At 41.7% G+C, this 22,604-nt stretch overlaps 1 protein-coding gene across 1 annotated transcript; it reads right to left on the bottom strand.

Moving 5' to 3' along the window:
- Window positions 1–3,870: 3,870 nt before the first annotated feature.
- rom1b (retinal outer segment membrane protein 1b) lies at window positions 3,871–16,589 on the bottom strand. The gene is made up of 5 exons (XM_088343510.1): window positions 15,848–16,589; window positions 8,699–8,941; window positions 7,320–7,507; window positions 6,615–6,861; window positions 3,871–4,456 (listed from the first exon to the last, which is right to left on the bottom strand). Exons 1-5 carry the CDS (start codon window positions 15,995–15,997, stop codon window positions 4,229–4,231), a joined length of 1,056 nt encoding a protein of 351 aa, XP_088199636.1. The 5' UTR covers window positions 15,998–16,589; the 3' UTR covers window positions 3,871–4,228.
- Between the last annotated feature and the right edge of the window lie 6,015 nt (window positions 16,590–22,604).

Genomic DNA, 22,604 nt, shown 5'->3' with positions numbered 1-22,604 from the left:
CACTGTGGTTCGCAGACGGACTGACCACATGGGATTGACAGGACTGGGTTTAAGTAGGGACAGGGAGCCAATCAGAACCCACAACAGTTGGCGCCAAATGAACGGACACAGGTGAATATCATCAATAATCATGACAATAATAAACATTGTTTACAAGAGAATAGGAAGGGAAAACATGCAATGAGTAATCAACGCAACCCAGAGGATCATCGGCTGCTCCCTGCCCAGTCTGGAGGACATTGCCGGCTGGCGATACCGCGGCGGAGCTGTCAACTATATATAGGACTCTTCTCTTTCACTGGCCTATGGAATGTGCTACTGTCCTGAACCAGAACAGGATCAGGACACAAATGCGTGACGTTCTCACACAAGCTTTTATTTTACAGGAAATGGGGAGTCATGCGGGTTAGGCAGCAGTCTGACGTGGAATGATAGGAAGCCAGAGACCGACGAGATCGACACCAATTGCCCGAGCAGATATCGAACAGATGGGGTCGATACCGGACAGAACGGGACAGACAGGATTGATATAGAAACAGGATATAGAAATTAAACAGGACAAACTAGACAGGAATGAAAACTGGAGAGGATAATAAACAGGACAAAAATAGACGGGAACAAAACTGGAAACCAATATTAAACATGACAAAATAAACAGGAACAATACCTGAGAGAAAATACCAACAGGCAACAGGACCGAGTCAGAACTCACGTCTTGCGGGGTAGAGGTTCGTTGACGGACTGACAAACAGAGAGTGAGAACACTAAACTTAAACAGAAGGAAAGCCAATCCGTCAACGAGCCGCAGCTGGCGCCACACGGGTGGGCCAATTGGGCGCCATGGCAACTGTGACAGCTACAAGTCCCCTAAAACAAGAACAAACAGGCTCAGAGACTGTTTTTTTTCTCCAGGGCCATCACCACCCTAAACAAGCTCGCAAAACTGTGAAAGTATATATCTTGTGACTCATTTGGGAATGGTTGTTGCTGCATAATGTCATTACACTGCTGTTATGATGGCCTATTCTTTCATTGCACTATTATTATAACTTCGGCTGGTCTCTAAGAACTTTGTTGTAAATATTTGTTGCCTATTTATCCTCACATTCTTTTGTCTCATTTTTCTTTTTAGAATCTTTATTTCCTAGGACGGCCATGTCTAATCCCAGGGGATACAAGGTTTCACTACGTTTATATAATTGATGATAATGATAACTATTCTATTCTATTCTATTCTATAGCATCAAAAATTCAGCAGATTTTTAAATTAAGAGTAGTCAAGTCATGTTTATTTCTTTACAGGTAGAGAAATACAAATGAAAGCTCATTTTCTAGCTTACCTAAGCTAAGCTAAAGCTAACCTTTAGCATTTAACCTTTAACGGTCTATTTTTTACTTTTTATCCTTTCTCACTAGAATAGTCTTTGTTATTATTGTTTATAACTTAGTGTACATCGCTTACATTTAGTAAAGACTTAAAAACTAAGAAATAAGATAATAAAAATATTTACAAGGTGGTCTACGTATGTACATTACCACATAATGCAATGACATTAGCAGCAAAATATGTCCAAAATAAGATTAGATGAAAAAAATATGCATCTATTTTTTTCTATACCTACATAGGCAAGAGTGGTGAAAACTGAGATTTAATATGCCAGTGTAATGTTTCAGAAATGTTAATGTTTTTATCGCCAATTACTCCCAAAACGACTTCTTCTCTGCCATTGTGTAGTGCAAATTAATATGACATTGTTTAAACTAATTTTGTGTATTATTTTTTGCATTTCAGGCTTTTGTTTTTGTAGTCTATGGGAAAAGGATATTGAGGTTATTATTTTTGAGCTATCAATATTTTATTTTGCATTTAAATTTAAATTATTTCTTAAGTACATATTGTTTGTTATATTTACATCTCATTTTTCCAATTTTAGTAGTTAACCCTTCCTCTTTAGGTAAAACAAAAATCTTAAAATAATTAAAAATACATGACATTTAATATATACGATTATTTATAATGTATACAATTATTTGTGTAGGGCAGCACGGCGGCGCAGTGGTTAGCGCTTGTGCGGCACAGTTCATGTCATGGGAACCTGTCGTGGGTTCAAATCCAGCTCCAGACTTCCTGTGCGGAGTTTGTATGTTCTCCCCGTGCTTGCGTGGGTTTCCTCCGGGCACTCCGGTTTCCTCCCACGTTCCAAAAACATGCATTTCAGGTGAATTGGTCGGTCCAAATTGTCCCTAGGTGTGAATGAGCGAATGAGTTGTCTGTCCCTGTGTGCCCTGCGATTGGCTGGCAACCAGTTCAGGGTGTCCCCTGCCCACTGCCCGGAGATGGCTGGGATGGGCTCCAGCATCCCCGCGACCCTAATGAGGATAAGCGGTACGGCTGATGAGATGAGATGAGACAATTATTTGTATTGTTTTGTTGGAAATTTTCTTTTTTAAATTAAGTGAAATAAAAATGTTGGCGGTGTCCCTATGATCCTAGTGGTTAAGGGATCCAACCAATCATCCAACCAACCAACCAAAAAATGAAAATAAATAATTCTTATAATAAAGTAATCTGAAAATGTAACGTTTGTTTGTTAAATGTATTTATTTGTTGCAAAGCAAGTGCTTTGCTTATGTGTGGATTTATTTTTTAATATACTTTATAATCTCAAGTACCTCTTAACGTAACCTCATTTGAGAACCAGTGTCCTAAAATATTTCACCCACTATCACTTAAAAACAGAATATATTTGAAAACAACATTATAAAAACAGTTCATTATAAAAAAAAACTCATACTAAATGACGAAGAGTTTGGACTCTCTGGCTTCACCCTCTTAATTTACTTTACACGTTGTCTATTGGCGCTCTCTAGCGGCTAAACTGTGAATTGTTTTCATAATTGAAAACAAAGGAATCATGGTAAGAATTACTTAAGAATTCTCAGGCATTTAGATTAGCTTTGTATCGTATAAACAAATACCGTAATTGTATTAATGATTTATTTGATATCAGTAATATTACATGTAAATAAATGTTGTACTTAAATTGGGTTGCACTGGCTCATTGATACATAGGAATAATTTGTGTAATCTTAATGAGAATTTCCTGATGATTTTTCTCTCCTTCATCACAATAATCTATATTATTATGAAAATTCAATTATTGAAATAGTGAGCCACCTTGTGATCCACACTTTCTATTTTTTGTCTGGCGTTTATTGTCTGAATTTACTATTTTACTTGATTACTTTCAATTACTTTTGGATTACTCCAATACCAAATATGCTAATAAAAGACAAAATAAACTAAATATGAATAAAATTACTAAATTTTGTGTAGGCTTGGAACACATGGAACGACAAAAATGATGTTGGCAAGCTGTTTGGATTTATTTTCAGTTTGTTTCTGTCGCATTTTATGTTCGTTTTGCCGGAGATCAAAGAGATCAAAGCCAGGAGAGAAAGCTTACCACGTGTTGTGAGTCATCATTTTATTCACATTTAGTTTATTTTGTCTTTTATTAGCATATTTGGTCTTGGAGTAATCCAAAAGTAGTTGAAAGTAATCCAGTTAAAGTAACCCTACCCAAGCCTGATCATGTAATAGGGGGAATAACATCTTACACTGCTGCAATATTGCTATAGGGAAGAGTGTGTTGCCGTGTGCACAGATACTGCCCGTGCAGCACTTCTTGGATAAAGTACACCAGGGATTATCCGATTGTTTCTGAGCTGCATAGACAAGATGACAGCTTCATATAGGGCACCCGAGCATCACACGCACTCACAAACTAATCCAACACAGCTCATATAACCCGCAGTATGTTATTTCCCCTTCATTGTTCCATCACAAAATAGAAGCAGACACTGCAAAGCGGTTAAAAATGTTTACTTTCAATAGATTTCACTTCCATGACCACATTTTTGATTAATTCCCAAAGCATTTTATTGCTGTTTAGTAAAAACTCTAACGAGGATGAGCTATGACATAAAGATGACAGTCAAAAGGCCAACTAAACTTGTAGATAACTAGAACAAATCCTAATACAAATCTGGTAAACAGAACGGTTCTAAGTCTGTTGATGAGATCCTTCAATTTGTGTTCCCTTGGGCTGTTGTTATCAGTGGAGAACAAACAAAGCCTTATGTTTCAAAACCAAGAGGTCATCTACCTGCCGCCATCCTCCCTAGAACATTTCCTCATGATTCCTTCCCTCTTAATCTACTGATTCTAGCTGGAAGGTGGCGGGGCTTTTTCTCCATCAGAAGCGCCTTCAGCTGCATCAGGGTCAACTTGGCCAAACTTCATCAGGAGCATGATTTTGAATTTGGCTTCTTCCAAGGTCTCCTTCACTCCCTTTTCTAAAAGAAAACCTTCACTGTCACCTTCTGGTGGCTCCTGGGACATGGCACCTTCCACTGATGTCTGGAGGTAGCGCATGCTCAGGAAGACTGACATCTGTAAACAGGAGAGTAGATGGAATTGGAGAAAATGTGAGCCAGGTTGTTGTATGGGGACAACAAGTATATTGGTTGGTCAACTTTTGACATGTCAAGGCAATAGTTTCTTAAAATCAATCAAATATGTGACAATGTAGTGTCATGATTGGCGATTGAGCGCAGCCGCGACGGCTTAATTGGCGCCAACAGCCTGGAGAGCTGATTGGCTGATACTCTCTTTTTAAACCCCCGCCTTCCAAAAGGAAGCCGTCAGATTGTTATGCGAACTGTTGCCACCAGCCCAGTAAGCCTTTTTGTCCGACTCTGTGCCTGCCCTGCTTTTTTCTGCCTGACCTTCGTTACCAACCTATTTCCGGACCTGACTTCGCCCCGTTCTGCCTGCCTGTTACCTGACCTGTTTTGCCCCGTTACTGCCTCCTGCTACCGACCTCGCTTACGAACTCGACACCGCCTTTGATCTCCAGTCCCGGCCAACGACTTGCTATTCCTGCCTGTCTCCGATCCTCCTCGCCAGACACGGAAGTGCCACTTCCGCATAGTCCGCTCCTCTTGTCCGTCAGCCACCGGATCATGGAAGCAAGCCTTACTTTCCCTCTTTTTCAATAAAAACTGAGAAAACGAGCGCTATTGGGTCCTGCGTCCGTTTCTGGTCTGTGACATGTAGTTAAGTGTGATGATCTGTAGATGGGGGTATCCCTTAACCACGAGGGTCGTAAGGGCACCACTTCCTGTGGTATGTCTTGGGCAAGTACAGCCTGATCCTTAGATTCTAAAGCTACACAAACTCGACTTTATTATATAAGTACTGTACATACTAGACAGTGTTGTTGTTTTCCTCTACGCTTGCGAGACATGGACTCTCGCAGCAAATGTAGAAAAGGAAATCCAGAGAATGGAGATGCGATGCTACAGGGAAACTTCCGAGCATCTGCTACTTAGCCAATGTGACAAACGAAACTGTCACGGTTGCCATGGCGCCCAATTGGCCCCGCCCGTGTGCCGCCAGCTAAGTGCACAAGTGTAGCAGCTAAGGGCTCTAAAGTAGTGAAAGGAAGTCCGTCTCTTTTTAGAGAACCGGCTTTTTCGGCTCAACTCATTAAAGAGAGCCGGCTCTCAAACAGCTCACTTGCTTTGATGCGTTATATTACGAATCATTATTGTTGTATAAAGAAGTGAAGAAAAAAAGAAAGTATAAAAGGAGAAAATGAAAAAAGACAGGTTTGTGGTTATCCCTTTAATCAGTATATGTCATGATTAGCTAAATGGAGCCACCTGGGGGTATTCATCTGGCGCGCTGGAATGTGCTTCCTGATTGGTTTATGTTCCCTTTTTAAGCACGCTACGCCGAGACCTCTTCGTCTGAGGATTACTTTTGTTCCCCGTTTGATCTCCTGATTTACCTGTGCCTTCTTGACTTGTTCACCTGATTCTGCCTGCCTCCGATCCGACCTGCTTCCGTCCCACGCTACGATCTTCTCTCCAGTCCCGGTAAACTCGACCTGCTTCCGTCCCACGCTACGATCTTCTCTCCAGTCCCGGTAAACTCGACCTGCTTCCGTCCCACGCTACGATTGGCTACGTGTTCCGAAGTTGTCTTCACGGCGTTGCTGCTGACGTTCGACGGTCATCGCGTCTCCCGCTAACCCTGTACGCTTCCCCAAATAAAAGACTTGTAACGAACGCTCTGGGGTCTCCTGCTCTGTTCTGGTCCTCCTGACAGTATATTACCAACAATAATTGAATGCAGAAAATGAATTCATCATTGGAATAAGAAAATGTATTGTTCTACTTAATTATGTTTGCATGTATTTTTTCCTTCTACAGTGAACGTCCAAGCGACTTCATTTTTGAATCTATTTTATAATAAACCTCATTCATGTCGAGCAACTCAGTATCTCACAACAAAATGTTCATTAACAATATATATGATATAACGAAACACATGTACAATATAACATCAATAAACACGTTTGGAAAAAAATATGGAGTGAGATTATTTTGTATTTTGCAAGGGAAAATACAACATTTTGTAAGGGCATGGAGCCCCAGAGTGCGACAGGTATATTGGTGCCCCGACGACCCATTCACTTAAAGTATCCGTGAACTGTGAACCGTGAACTTCTGTTTTTACAGAACCTGTTAGGAGCATAATTCACCTGTATCAAGATGACTGATAGCACACCAGGACCGGTCGAATTCATCAGATCCATGTAGTAGTCGATCAGAGCCTGCCTGCAGCCGCGATTGTACAGGTTGAGCTCTTCGTTCTGGAACTCGTAATTGTAGTGGGCTTTGTTGTCCGTCAGGTGGTACTGCAGGCAGGGACGAGGAGATGCGGGGTTGCAGCAGCTGAATGGGACGCCATCCAGCAAGAAGCGCCCGTCTATGTTGCTTCGGATGCGACTGGAGATGGCAGGGAGGAGGGAAGGAAGGAGGGAAGTAAGGCCAGTGAATATATTTTGCATTAAATTTCACTAAAGAAAGACTGGGTTTTTTTCTTTGATGATTAGCGTCTGTTTGGATGATTGGACACTGTCGTGCGCAGTTCTACCACTCCCCTCACTTAGTGCTTAGGTGGCTTACCAGATCCTGACAAAGGTTCTTATATGATAGCATTTAAAACAGAATGGCATTGATCATTAATAAGTTTATCTTTCTGTTGTACCAACTTATTATTTGCTTAGGCTGTCTTCCCTTTATTAAGACTTTAAATGGAATGACCTTCTCTTCACGCTCGTCCTTTTTTTCGCATTTGGGTTTCCACTTTTACTTCACTCATGCGTATAAGATATTTATCGTTATCTGTTTCCTCTCTCCCCATAAATCATTTTTTAGCCGTGCCCTGCATAATACACACTTACTCCTTGATATCCTTCGAGGTGTAGTCCAGGTATCTGTTGCTGACCCACTGGACCTCAAACCAATCCCTGAAGTTGGTGTTTCCACAGCAACGGAACTCCATCTGCAGACGATCGATAGTTTCTTTCTGGAAACAACGACCTGGAACGTCTGTGTCTTTGTAGAAACGGATCCCATTCCTCAAGCCAACCTGCGTGGAGAGGGAAGGAGCCATTAAGAATGGCTAGTTTCCATGTTTGAAATGACTGTGGAAATGAAAAAGTGTGTGGATGGAAAGGCATTGTGACTAAAAGGTTTGTGACCCTTTTCTTCGACACTGCAGTAGGGTTGTTTTATTGAGACATCACATGGTTATTAATATATGTATAAGGTGGTCACAATACATAGAGTTGGCTTTTTTAATTGTGAACTGTCCATTACTTGTCATGATTGCTGATTCAGGGCACCTGTGACTGCCCAATTGGCGCCAACAGCCCTGGTCCCTGACTCTTTTTAAACCCCAGTCTTCCAAGAGGAAGCTGTCAGAACGTCTGCAAACCTATGCTTTCAGCTAGGCAAGCTCTGTACTATCCGACATTCCCCTGCCCTGTTTTCTCCTGCCTGATACCTGTTGCAGACCTGTTTCTGGACCCATTTCTGCCTTGCTCCTCCATTCCGGCCATCGATCTGTTTTGCCCTGTTTCCCAATTAAAAGAAACAGGTCGATAGCCGGGACATGAAAACGTGGTCGGGATCAAAAACGGGTTGTAAGCCGGGACGGGAGAGGCCAGGCGGGAGTCAGGGTCAAAATGCTTGCCTTGTAACAACAGAGGTTCGCTGACGGACTGACAACCGGAGAGTGACACGACTGGACTTAAAAAGGGACAGGGAACCAATCAGGTAGCCCGCAGCGGCTGGCGCCAAATGAGCGGGCACAGGTGATCCAAATCAGTAATCATGCCACATGTTTTTGTTGTTTTCTGTTATTGCAAGGACGGATTGTGTTTCACATGTAAAAATAGAGTGCCGCTTTTTAATGTCAAAAGGTTGGCATGCAGTGAGCTTTGTTTACGATGAGATTAGACATGGGACTCCAGGATAAACAAGATAAACACAAAAAAATGACCGAAAAGGCAGAAATGAGATAAAACAATGTTAGGATAATTAGGCAAAATATTTATGAGATGCTTGGAGACTGGCTTGAGTTGTAAGTGCCATTTCTTTTGTAATACAGTACTAGTGAAATTAAAAATCATGCATGGTAACAGCACTATGACATATAACAGCAAACCTATTTTTCAGTAAAGTATAGGTGTTGTCAATGAAAGGATATAAAGTCTGTCGCAAACATCCAACTTTAAAATGTAAAATTGGTCTCTAAACAAATCTTTTGTCTTCTCACCTTCAGAGATTCTTCCAGGCGTCCCTGCAGGGCATAGCTGAGCACCACCACTGCGATTAGAAAGCAGCAGATAAGCGCGGCCGCAGCATACCAACCCAGCAGAAAAACCTTCCAACGGGGAAAACGGTTGGGGTCCATGGAATCCTGACACACTCGTCCCGCCACCCAGTTGGTGCCCATTGAAGCCAGGCCCACCAACATCAGGAGGTTAGGAACTACGTGGATCTCTGCGTTGTCCATTACCTTGACAAGGGAAGAACAAATTAAAAGTTACAGAAAATATGGAAATAAAAGCGAAATTGTATTTACCTCACAAGGAACAGGGTTCCCTGAGGTCTTAAAACTTGAAAAAGTCTTACATCTGATAACCACAAATTAAGGCATTGAAAAGGTTATAAATTTTGTCTAAAAGTTGTCATGATTACTGATTCGGGGCACCTGCCGCTGCCCTATTGGCACCAACAGCCGCGGGACCTGATTGGCTGTTGGACTCCTTTTAAACTCCCGTCTTCCAAAAGGAAGCCGTCAGACCGTCTGCGAACCTATGCTCTCAGCTAGGCAAGCTTTTGTACTAACCGACATTATCCTGCAGTTTTCCTGCCTGATACCTGTTGCTGACCTTTCTCTGGACCCGTTTCTGCTTTTGCTCCTCCGTCCCGGCCGTCGACCTGTTTTGCTCTGTTTCCTGCCTGATACCTGTTGCCGACCTCTTTTCTGGACCCGTTTCTGTTTTGCTCCCCCGTCCTGGCTATCGACCTGTTTTCTCGCTGTCAACGACTACACTCGCTCGACACGGAAGTGCCACTTCCGCGTTCTTGCCATCAGCTACCCGTGACCAACGATCATCGGATCGTGGATGCAAGCACTGCTCTGTTTCTTAATGAAAACTGAGTAAAACGAACGCTATTGGGTCCTGTCTCCATTCCTGGTTTGTGACACAAGTCTTAAATTTAACTCTTAAATGTCTTAATTTTTCTGTCTTATCTGTGTGATGGCGCTAATAACTGTCTAATAAGTACACTAACAAAAGAAGGGAACGTTGTGCCATAAATTTACCTTTAATTTTTTTAGACTTTATTGTTCTCTGATCGATAAATGCATGTTTATTTAAAAAATCCAGATTTACGCGTTTTCGAAAATGCAGCATTATTTGGAGCTTTACGTCCATTCAGTCTCTAACCTAACCTGCTCTAAACTGCTTGGGTTGGTAAAGTGTGGATTTAAGCTGTTGTAGTTGAGTGATTTGAAGTATGACTGGGTTCTGGCGGTACCAGGAAATGAGTGGTACGGGTCCCCCAGCTGATGCCATAACCTTTCGTGGTGGGGTTGTCCGGCTCACCAGGGATAACGGCAGCAGTCGAGGGCGGATATCTGCCACAGGGTTGCCCGGCTGACATCCCAAACTTGTCCCATTAGCGTGCTGCTACACCACCCAAGACAGTCCCGGTTGACCCCCACACAGTCACCCGCCTCCACGCCCGCCTGTCCGTCGCCCGGACCCAAAGAAGACCGGGAGTACATATGGGCTTTAGAGGTTGTGGCAAGCTCGCCCTAACACGCCTGTGCAGCCTGGTGGTCGGGGTTTTTCACTGTGTCCGCCCCTGGGTGCGTTGCATTATGCAGCGTTCCCTAGGGCCCTTTACTTGGTCCCTTACTCTTGATGATTATGGCTTACGAGTCGCCTTGGTGGTCTTGCTCTGACCGCCTCAGTCCCAACCTTAGTCTGGGCTAGACCGTGTCCAGGTCAGAGGCCTGTCCCCCGTGGTTGCCGGTGTGGTCCAGCCGCCCTTGAAACCAAACCCTAGCCTCCGGGTACGCAATACCTTTCTGTTTCTTCAGCGTGGGGCTTTAATGTTCCCGCCCCTGTGGCCGGACAGCATCGGGTGCCAGGTTCCGTCACGACTCTGTACCTGCTTCCCGCTTCAGTATACCAGAATAGGTGCGAGATTGGCCCTAAATTTCATTGGATATGTTCTTGAAGGATTTTGTACATATGACAATAAAAGATTTTATACGATTGAATACAAGTTACATTTATTGAGTGCAATGAAGATTTTCAGAGAGTCGGCTTAAGTTCAATGACAGGTCACGCTGATCCGAATGCGGAATGTTGATAACAGGACTCTGACGCAGGACGGTAGGCATTGTTTGGAGAAGTTGTTTCGCTTGGTCCAGACATCGGGACGCTCGTCCCTGAGGTGGAGCCCAGGGGCTTCCCTGGCACGCCCATGGGAGGACGGCCCACCAGTTTGCGGAAAAACGTGGGCCGAGAAGAGAAGCGGGAGAACAAGAGAGAGGAGGCTTGACAGGGACTCGAACGACACTAATTAGGCTAATTCGGCCATATTCGATGGAGTTCACTTAGTTAAATGAAATCTGTCTCTTGTCCATCTTTTCCATCAAGAAACGAGCGCGCATTGTTAGGTGAATGTTGGTTGTGTTTGGTTAATGGAGTCAGATAATTAATTCGAACAATTTGGTAAACGGTACATTTTAATATTTAATTCCTAACAGTCTTAAAAAGTCTTAAACTTGAATGGAAAAACCTGGGGGAAATTTCCACGGCAGTAAGCTTTATGAGAACCCGGTAAACAAAGCATTCAGAATTAGCTTCACTTTTATAATACATGTGTTGCTACAATGAATTTACAGTTGCATTCCAGTTGACCAAAGTATACAAATATAGACTACTGTATAATACATGGGAAAATTTAAAGTATTCACTTCTTACATAAAGTATTTACATAGATGGTTAAAAATTATACAGAAGCGGAAAACTTCGTGGCCTATCTCTCCGCCTGTTCGTCCAGGCATTGTGGGACCTGAACCGTCAGACCGATGGTAACCGTTCGAAAAAGTGGTGGCGGGGGTATGAGGAGTCCTTCAGGATGTGCAAGAGCAGGCAATGTCCTCTTGGCTGGGCAGGGGGGGCAGCCGGTGATCTTTTAGGCTGTCTTTATGATCCTCTGTAGGGCTTTACTGTCTGCTGCAAAGCATCCTGCGCACCAGGGGGCTCTCTATTCTGGCGTTGTAGAATCTCACCAGCAGCTATTCCTTCAGACCATTAAGATCAATAGTGTTTGTTTCGATAATGATTGACATTACAGTTGCTCCAGGAACAGCTAGCAACAAGTGATGCGCTCCTCGGCTCGAATCCCTGAGGTGAGTATTTTAGATGAACCACGAGTCGATTTGTGTGTTGATGACGTAAGCAGTGACGCTTAAAGGTCCGTGCAGCGATTGTACCCCGTGACTGATTAAGGAAATGATTCGCCAGCGTTGAGTGTGGTTTAAAACACATAGTGCTTTTTAAGTGACTGAAAACCTCCCAAAGCGCTTCACAATAAGCTTCACACTTACCCATTCACACACCGATAGCGGCATTAGGGGTTCAGTGTCTTGCCCAAGGACACTTCGATATTTAACTCGGTGAATCCAGGAATCGAACCTGCCACCTCTCAATTGAGCGCCGTACTTCCTGTGCTACTGCCGCTCCAAAGATAAATATTTCATCTGAAATCTAGTCAAGTCAATCCAAGTCATATTTATTTGTTGCCGCGGTTGCCATGGCGCCCAATTGACCCCGCCCGTGTGGCGCCAGCTGCATTTTGTTGACAGATTGGCTTCCTTTCTATTTGTGCTCAGTGCTCTGACTCGCCCTTGGTCAGTCCATCAGCGAACCTTTGTTTATACAAGGCAAGCACTTGGACTCTGACTCCCGTCGGTACCGATTTTTGCACCTGTTTTCCACCGTTCATTCCTGATTTCCCCATTTGTCTCCAGTTACGACCACGTTTTGCTCTCCTGTCACGGCTGTCGACCTATTTTTATTTTTTTATTCGACACCACAATTTCCCGCTCCGGAAAATTCACTTCCGCATTCAGAACACGTTCCGATTCTGTGACCTGCCTTTCCTCTTTATCTCAATAAACTTGTGGTTAACGTTACGCATCTGGGTCCTAATTCCATTCTGGTCATGACATTTGTACTTCTATACTAAGAATAATAGATCAATCACTTATCTTGAATTTATTCTAAAATTAACACACAAATCATTATGTTACTTAGTTTAAACTAGTGTAATTTTTATGTTTCCAAGTAACATTTTCTTGATGATAATTTTGCTATTATCATTATTATCATTATTATCATGATTATCATTCCTATTTTTCAATCATAAACTAAATTAGAAAACTAAACTACTATAAAAGAAAACGTTTTTTCTTGGTTTTGTGTATTTTATCTGAAAAGGATTTAGTCATGATTTGAAATAATGAAACTAATATTTAAACTCTGCATAATTAACTCACCCCTCTCGAGGGATATGACCAGGGTAGATAGACAGAAAATTAACTCTCAGTGGCGCAAGGGAATTTTTCCTAAATTGAGCATTATTTTACCCTCTTTGCTATATTTTTTTCCTCAATTTGTCACAGTTGCCATGGCGCCCAATGGGCCCCACCCGTGTGTCGCCGGCTGCAGCTTGTTGACTGATTGGCTCCCTGTCAGTATTTAAACTCGGTCCTGTCAGTCCCCTTTTGTCGGTTCGTCTGCGAATCTGTTTTTACACAGCAACCCCTTTTTTGACTGTCCTGTTTTTTGCTCCTGTTTGTCTCCCGACAGATCTGTTTTGATCTCAACCATGTCTGCTCTCCCGTCCCGAATTACGACCTGTTTTGATCTCGACCACGTCTGTTCTCCCGTCCCGAATACGTTTTTGCACTTCTATCACGTTTTTGCACTTCTATCCCGGCTACTGACCCGTTTTTTTCCGTCCCCGACACCGCTATCGCTCGCCACGGAAGTCCCACTTCCGCGTTCAGAGCGACCTGCTCCCCTGTGACCAGTGATCCTTTCCCCTCTTCCCAATAAAACTGTGAGAAACGTTACGCGAGTGGGTCCTGTCTCCGTTCTGGTCCTGACACAATTCTCATATCTGGACTTTTTGCACTGTGCTGAATAAAATGAACGAAAAATAAAATTGGATTGATGTGGACGAGTACAACTTGTGAATCACAATAAAAATCAATAGTCGCCGAAACTCCCGACTTTCGAAGCAAGTGTTTCTCTCTTGCGGTATCCTTTCTACGTCAATCAAAGCTCCTTCCCAAACATCTCCAGCTGAAAATCGATAACACTTTGCTCGACGACTAAGGATTCACGGCTGCATTCGCTCTCTCTGGTGATCAATAACATAGCAGAGGTTGCACGCTGATGGCCTGCAGCTGTCCTCTGCTGTCGGCTGCTTATTAATGTTTGTGATCAATGTCCGTCCGGAGGACAGCAGCAAGGTCGCAATGGGTTTAGAGGTCATCTACTTCACGTGCATGGCTGCAGTGATCACAGCAGATCTCTCAACACAAGGCATATGTTAGAAGCTAGAACACATTAGCTTTCATTGACAGCTGTTGTTGGAATTAATTCATTCACTGACATTGACAGCTAAAGACTTCCAGAGTAGATAATGAGTGAAGTACTGCAAAAATAACAGACCTCTGACTGATCAATGGGACGGATTAAAGAAGTGTTCAGTTTTACACATCCATCCATCCATCCATCCATTATCTGGACCGCTTATCCTCAGAAGGGTAGCAGGGGGTGCTGAAGCCCATCCCAGCCATCCTTGGGCAGGATACCCTGAACTGGTTGCCAGCCAGTCCCAGGGAACACAGGAAACTCACTCACTCACTCACTCACACTGAGGGACAATTTGGACCGGCCAATTAACCTGACATGCATGTTTTTGAAATGTGGGCGGAAACCGGACTACCCGGAGAAAACCCAGGCAGTCACGGTAGCCATGGCGCCCAATTGGACCCGCCCGTGTGGCGCCAGCTGCAGCTCGTTGACGGATTGCCTTGCCTTCTATTTAAGCTCAGTGCTCTCACTCTCCCTTTGTCAGTCCATCAACGAACCTCTGCCCCGCAAGACGTGGGTTTTGACTCTGTCCGATTTCCTGCATTAATTTCAAGTCCGGTATCGTTCCCGTCTATTTTTGTCCTGTTTAATTTCGATATCCTGTTTCGATATCAATCCTGTCATTTCACACCAGACTGCTGCCCAACGTGCATGACTCCCCATTTCCCGTAAAACAAAAGGCTTGTGTGAAAAACGTCACGCATTTGGGTTCTCACCCTGTTCCGGTTCACGACACAGGCAAGAACATGCAAACTCCGCACAAGAAGGCTGGTAGCTGGATATGATCCCATGACCTCAGAACTGTGCCGCAGATGCGCTAACCACTCAGCCAACTCGGTGTTCAGATTTATGTAACTTATTTTCCAGACTATAAGGCGGACGTAAAAACCTCAAAAAATGGTCATAAATTTAAGGTGCTGGCAATGACGTAACTGTTCTGCCTTTTAGAAACATATATAGTGCTCTTCGAGTTCCCTCTTGTGTTTAACATGTTGATTGTTATTTTTTTCTTTAAGCAAATAAAAAATATATTAAAAAATTTGGTTGTCGCTTTGGACAATAGTGAAATATGAAACCTATTGTGATTACTTGAATGAAGATTTTTGTTTATGGTAACGTTTTGTTCAAAATTAAGTAATCTTCATTGAATTCTACTTCAATGATTCTTCAAACAGTAACAGTTCTGTCTTTAAGAAACATACAAAGTGGTCTTTGAGTGCCCCCTTTTGGTTTCACACGCCAACTTTCAAAGATCATTGAAAATCCTCTTTTGTTGCTGCTTTGGACAATAATTGTCTCAAGTCTTAACGTATTGTGATTATTTGAAGGAAGATTTTTGTTTATGGTAACGTTTTGTACAAAATTACACACTTTAGTTTCAATTGTTTTTAAATGCTACTGCATAAGGGAACTGCTCTACCTTTGAGAAACAGAGAGTGGTCTTCGAGGGCCCTCTTGTGGTTAAGATGGTAATTGTTTTTTGCTAAAATTCATTTTGGTGGTAAGTCCTAATGTTTATTCATGTTCTATAAAATAAAATATTTTAATTAATTTATATTTATTTATTTTTATGCAACAATATCTATAACTGTAGTTTTGTATGTTTTATATTTGAAAAATATGTAACAAAATGACTATTTTTGGGGAGTGCACCTTATAATTCAGTGAAAAAACATGGTAGATTAGACATTATAAACCTCTGATTATAAACATTTTGATTCAGGCTTTACCTCAGCTCTCCGTAGAAGCTCTATCTTGAGATAGACCCCCAGTGTAAAGACGAAAGACCCGCATAACATGGCCATCCATGACAAAAGCCACAAACCCTGGGCCAGACGAACCCGCTTCTGCTGGGTGAACTTCAACTTCAACAGCACCATAGCTTCTCACCACTCCGAACACAAAAGAAAAGAAACGACCAGGAACTGAAGTTAAAGTTGAGGAAGGGGTGATTGTACTCTGTAATGGTTTGTGAATCCAGATGTTGCCAGCTGCATAAAAAAACAAAACCACCGAGCGGTTGTGTTGTAATCCAGCGGTCAAAGTAGGTCTACGATTGTGAGTTATTAGCTGGTTGAGCTCATCTAAGTTGTTCCAGGTGAAAAGGATAAGTGGATAGATCCCTTGGATGCTTGAGGAAAGTCTCTGGGTTGATAATCCAAAAGCGCAAATTCACTTTGACGACGAATTTTGGGAAATAAACGTCAAGTCGTATTGTCCACTGTTAAAAAAGTTTGAAATAATTAAGAGAAAAAATGTCTTCCTTCGCAGGAGATACCACGTTAAGGGAAGGGAAGGAAGTAAACACCAAGAGGTGGACCCCTTCCCCTCTAATCCGGAATCAAAGATTTCCCCCTCTTGCTGTGATCTTGTGGTGAGATGGCGCTTTGGTGGATTCAGCCCCCCCTTAAACCGCCATAACTATAGTTGGAGGACACGAACTGGGCAAAGTAAAGAATTTGGAACCTTAATCCCCCCATCAGAGTCTTTGGGATCCTATTATAACCCAAGGGGCCAATAAGAAAGCAGGCCAATGTCCGATCAGCAAACCTGTTCTGATAGACACTTTGAAAGGGAGGGCCGATTGAAATGTTAGTCACCTGACAATTATATCATGCACAGGGTTGGATAGGGTTACTTTAACTGGATTACTTTCAATTACTTTTGGAATACCAAATTTGCTAATAAAAGACAAAAGAAACTCATCTCATCTCATTAGCTACACCGCTTATCCTCAGTAGGGTCGCGGGGGTGCTGGAGCCCATCCCAGCAATCATCGGGCAGTAGGCAGGGGACACCCTGAACTGGTTGCCAGCCAATCGCAGGGCACACGGGGACAGACAACTCACTCGCTCATTTACACCTAGGGACAATTTGGACCGAAACTAAATATGAATAAAATTATGACTCACAACACGTGGTAAACTTTCTCTCCTGGCTTTGAACTCTTTGATCTCCTGCAAAACTAACATAAAATGCGACAGAAACAAAATGAAAATAAATCCAAACAGCTTGCCAGCATCATGTTTGCCGTTCCATGTATTCCGTTACTCCCCAAGCCTGCACAAAATTTTGTAATTTTATTTATATTTAGTTTCTTTTGTGCTTTATTAGCATATTTGGTATTGGAGTAATCCAAAAGTAATTGAAAGTAATCCAGTTAAAGTAACCCTACCCAACCCTGATCATGCATAGTGCTCACGCAACCTGAGGAGAGGTTACTACAGTTGATTGAAGTCTCATATTTATTGGAAATCAACTTTAATGATGATAAGCGGAATCAAATACAGTATAGATTAGTGAGATGAGTGGGAAGTCTAGCTCTATTTAGAGAACTGGCTCCATGTGATCGGGTTACTGAAATGAGCCAGCTCCCAAACGGCTCTTCAATTTTTTGTTGTTGCTGTGATATGTTGTGTGATGTATTACCAATAATAATGATGAAACCTCATGCACAAAAAAAGACTAATAATTGATTTTAAGTTGTCTGTCTCTGTTTGCTCTGCAACTGGGCGGCGATCAGTTCAGGGTGTCCCAAAGATAGCTGGGAAGGGCTCCAGCATCCCCAGAACCCTAGGGAGGATAAGTAAATGTTTCACTACTTTGGACTCTTTTATACAAAGCAACTCCATTGGTCCATCTAAATGCTGTAACTTGTTCTCAAACACTGCTCTAAACATTGACAAATGTAATATTACCCAGAGTGACTCAGTCAAAAATCTATGTGTCACATTTGACCCTAATCTGTCCCTCCAGTTACACGTTAAATGGTAAATGGTAAATGGTCTGCATTTATATAGCGCTTTTCAAGTCAATGAAGACCTCCCAAAGCGCTTTACAATGTACTTCACACTTACTCATTCACACACACACACTCACACACCAATGGGGAGTCGCCATGCAAGGCGCCTATCTGCTTATTGGGGGCATTAGGGATTCAGTGTCTTGCCCAAAGACACTTCAACATATAACACGGAGGAGCCGGGAATCGAACCTGCGATCTCTTGATCCCAAGACAATCGCTCTACCCTGAGGTAATAGAACAGCTATTTTCCATCTTCACAACATTGCTAAAATTCGCCCCATGCTGTCACAATCTGATGCGGAGATTATAATTCATGCATTTGTTACCTCTTGTCTCAATTACTGTAATGTACTACTCTCTGGTCCCCCCGAAGTCCAAAATCAAGATCCCGAGCTCATACAAAATTCTGCAGCGAGGCTATTAACTAAGACAAGAAAGTTTGATCACAATAGCCCGATTTTAGCTAACCTGCATTGGCTCCCTGTTAGCTCAAGATGTGATTTCAAGGTTCTGTTGGTAGTATATAAAAACATGCATGGACTTCCTCCCTCATGTATTTCAGATTTAATTTTCCCATATGCTCCGGTTGGGAGACTTCGCTCTGAAAATGCTGGTCTACTAGTGATCCCAAGAGCCAAGAAGAGATCCACAGAATCAAGAGCGGTGCTGTGGAATGCCCATTGAGATTCGGTCCGTAACCTCAGTGGAACTGTTTAAATCTAAGCTTAAAACACACTTCTATTCTATAGCATATAATTAACCTATATTTTATGTTGACAATAGCTGAGTATTATTTGCCCTCATGTAGGTTTTAGATCAGTGGATGGTGTCATAATAGTCTGTGGTTTGCGATAATTTGTGGTCTGTGCAGCCCTTTGAGACTTCGAGTAACTAAGGGCTATACAAATAAACCTAACTTGACTTGACCCTGACTTTTAAGTCAAGCAACACGGAATCTCTGAAAAACACATTACACAACAAAATGTAAACAACAAAGATTGACTTATCAGTGCAACAAGTAAACTATAAAATTACATTTTAGGTTTTTTATAAGTAAGAATTTTCAAGTGAAACACAAATACCTAAAAAATCCCAAAAATAAACATATTTACAGATCCACCCAAAAAATTGTAGAATATAAAAATATTTTAGCTTTTTATACAGTGAACAAAAGTCAAAAACAAAAGTCAAACAGCAAGACAGAATCGCTGAAAGATGCAAAACTAAGTAAAATGTACATATATGAATTATTCAGTGCTATAAGTAAACTAAAATACATACAATTTAACTTTTAAACAATTTAAACAGAGCCATTACGTTTGTGAACCACAAAGCACTACACGGTATATATAAATATTGATTAAAATTATTTTTAAAATCCCAATAGTGTTCGAATAAAAAAAATCCAAGAGATGAAATTTGTTTTATACCGCCCCTTTTTGTGAACAGATTAAATTCTACTGTTAACGATATTTTCAACATATATTATGAACAGTTTCATGCAAGCAGGGTTCATACAGGTGCTTGAAATCCTTGAAAATGCTTACATTTTAATATTCTTTTCAAGGATTGAAAAGTGCTTCAATTTTGAGGGATGTTCTTGTAAATGTTTGAAATGTTTGCCATGTTTCTCAACAATTTTGCTTAAAAATGACGCAGCCACTTCTCTCCGGTGTCTATGCTTTGCCATTGCATTTTTCCTACCTCGCGATTAACGGCAGCCGGCATTAGTTTATACTGCATTGTCCGATGAAGTGTCGTCGCCTCCTACGGGTGAAAGCTAAAGCCAAACAGGGCACTTTGAAAATGTGTATTAGCCATGCAAAAAATTAAGGTAACATTTCCCAGTGGTAAATTGTAATAGGAAGAACTTCCCGTAACTGAAAATGTAAGCTACATAATACTATCGTTTCTACCCAACACCTATATGTGGAGAGATTTGTCTCAAAAACAAATACGATTTACTCAAGATCTCATGTCTTGATTAATGTACCCGCAACATCGAAAATTCCATATCTAAATTGCAGATATATTTGTGGCTCTGAAAAATACGTGCTGGTTTTTTTTCTTTTCTTTTAATTTTAGTGGAGAAATTGGAAAATTGGCTCTGAAAGTCCTTATAAAGTGCTTGAATTTGGATCCTGTGCAAGGCATCACTTTTGCACATTTGTTAGTGAGTGTTCCTTTAAAGCAGGGTGTCAAACTTGTTCTAGCCGGGGAACACATAGTAGAAGAAGAAAAAATTGCCGGGGCCGGACTAGTAGGAGTGTCTGAAACTCATGACAAAAAGTTACATGAAAAGTTGCCTGCCCAGCCATAAAGTTGCCTTCCCCATTTTTCGCAACTTGGAACACAATAGAATAGATAGAATAGAATATACCTTTATTGTCATTGTTACAAAATGGGTTAACATATTGTGACAACGAAATTGGGCAAAAGGACGACTAATCGCAAAAAAACCCGTTGTTGCAAAGTACCGGTATTAAGGATTGATAATCAGAATATATAACAGAACAACACTTTAAATTTTAGTTTATTATAAATCTACTTATAACATTCATTGCATGTATATTCCATCTGCCATCAGTATGTAGCTGTATTTACTCATCTTCATTCATGCAATGTTTGCGTTGCGTCGTCTGCTACAAGCCACGTGAACTCCTCTTTCCACGATGCTTTTAATGTACTTTTACTTTTAGTAGCGTCATGAATTTTGTTAGCTTCTTTTGAGTATTTCTTCTGGGGCTGAGGTTTTGGCTTGATTCCTAACCGCTTATCCATTTCTCTTGTGTTTTCTGTGCATCTACTTTGGAAAATTATATGCAAATGCACGACCTTAAATGTGAAATGAAAGTTCGATGCAGGCTTCTGATTGGCTGCCGAGTATGCAGATGCAAAATGAACATAAATTTCTGAAAGATTTCGGAATCGGAACAAAGCAAACGTTTAATTTGGGGGGGAAAAAATGAAAGATTTTTTTTTCATGTGAAGGTTGGTGTCCACCCGCACGGAGACGTTTTGTAAGGTGTACCCTCGTCGTAAAAGATGCACAGCCCGGCCGTCCGGGCAGACGTTATTTCTGTCAGGAGACCGGACCAGATCGGAGGCAGGAGGCAGGAAGGGTGAACTCATTCGCGTTAACGATCAGTTACTTTTATTAAGGAAATAAAAGTTGTCCAACACTCAGGGACAAAAACAAAAACAGGCTTACAGGCGAACAGGAACTCAGACTAGGAATACTCACAAAACAGGCTTTTACTCTGAACGGGCAAGTACAGGTTTCCTCAAGTCAAACAGAACAGAATAATGCAAAGTAATGCAATGAACCTGCAAACGGCAATCCCCAAAACCCGCCCTTAAGAAGCACACACGCAAAATAGAAAAACTGCTACAGCCGGTGCCATGCTGGGCATGACAATTTCAGACACTGCAAGTCGGTTTAGGAGAAAGAGAGAAAGAAGGAATGAAAGAGAGAAAGAAAAAGAAGGAAATACAGAGAGAGATCAAAATAGAACAAGGGAGACAGAGTGTGTGTGTGTGTGTGTGTGTGTGTGTGTGTGTCTGTGAGAGAGAAAGAGAAAAAGACCACAGTAGAGAAAGAAAGTGAGAAAAAAGAAGAGAGAAAGGATACAGGAAAAGAAAACTAAATAAATAGAGACAAAAAGAGAGAAAAGGACAGTGTTATATAGTGAGAGAAAAAGAGTGCACATTAGAAAAAGAGAGAGAAAGGGAGTGAGAAGGTGAGATGAAAGAAGGACATTGCAAAAGAGAGAGAGAAATATCAAAAGGGGATATAGTGAGATAAAAAAGAAAGAGGGCAAGAAAGAAGAAAAAATATAGAGAGTGAAAGGGAGAAAGAGATAAAAAAAAAAAAAGAAAAATAAATTCTGCTAAAACTCCTTTGTGAGTGGTTCCTGGCTTGGGTAACACCAAGTGGACATAGTTAAAACTGCAGTTCTCTTTTTTGCTTCTTTCAATGTTGTCTTGTGGGCCGATTTTAAAACCCTCGGAGGGCCTAATCCGGCTCACGGGTCGCCTGTTTGACACCCCTGCTCTAAAGTATCTCTGGCGTGCACATTTTCATTTGACATGAGCCTGCTAAGCGAGTAGTGCATGCAATAGCGCCCACACAGTAAAAGGATCAGTTGGATTAAGTTGTTATGATGAGCGTTTATGACAACTTTGGTTTTGCCCGTGAAGCGCCACAGATAATTTAGGCCAAGTTATGTAAGTTTGACTAAATAAGGATTCGGATTTGGGGGAATGCTTTAAGTATGCTTGCAAGATAGAGAGAGAGAGAGAGAGAGAGAGAGAGAGAGAGAGAGAGAGAGAGAGAGAGAGAGAGAGAGAGAGAGAGAGAGAGAGAGAGAGAGAGAGAGAGAGAGAGAGAGAGAGAGAGAGATCTAAAGATAGATAGATAGATAGATAGATAGATAGATAGATAGATAGATAGATAGATAGATAGATAGATAGATAGATGGATGGATGGAGAAAGAGAGAAAGAGAGAGAGAGATAGATAGATCGATAGATAGATCTAAAAAATTGATAGATGGATAGAGAGAGAGAGAGAGAGAGAGAGAGAGAGAGAGAGAAAGAGAGAGATCTAAAAATTGATAGATAGATAGATAGATAGATAGATAGATAGATAGATAGATAGATAGATAGATAGATAGATAGATAG

Source organism: Urocampus carinirostris, chromosome 9 (assembly GCF_059441175.1).
Source record: "Urocampus carinirostris isolate Australia breed hairy pipefish chromosome 9, RoL_Ucar_1.0, whole genome shotgun sequence".
Taxonomy (NCBI): Eukaryota; Metazoa; Chordata; class Actinopteri; order Syngnathiformes; family Syngnathidae; genus Urocampus; species Urocampus carinirostris.
This window is presented reverse-complemented; position numbering and strand designations above follow the sequence as displayed.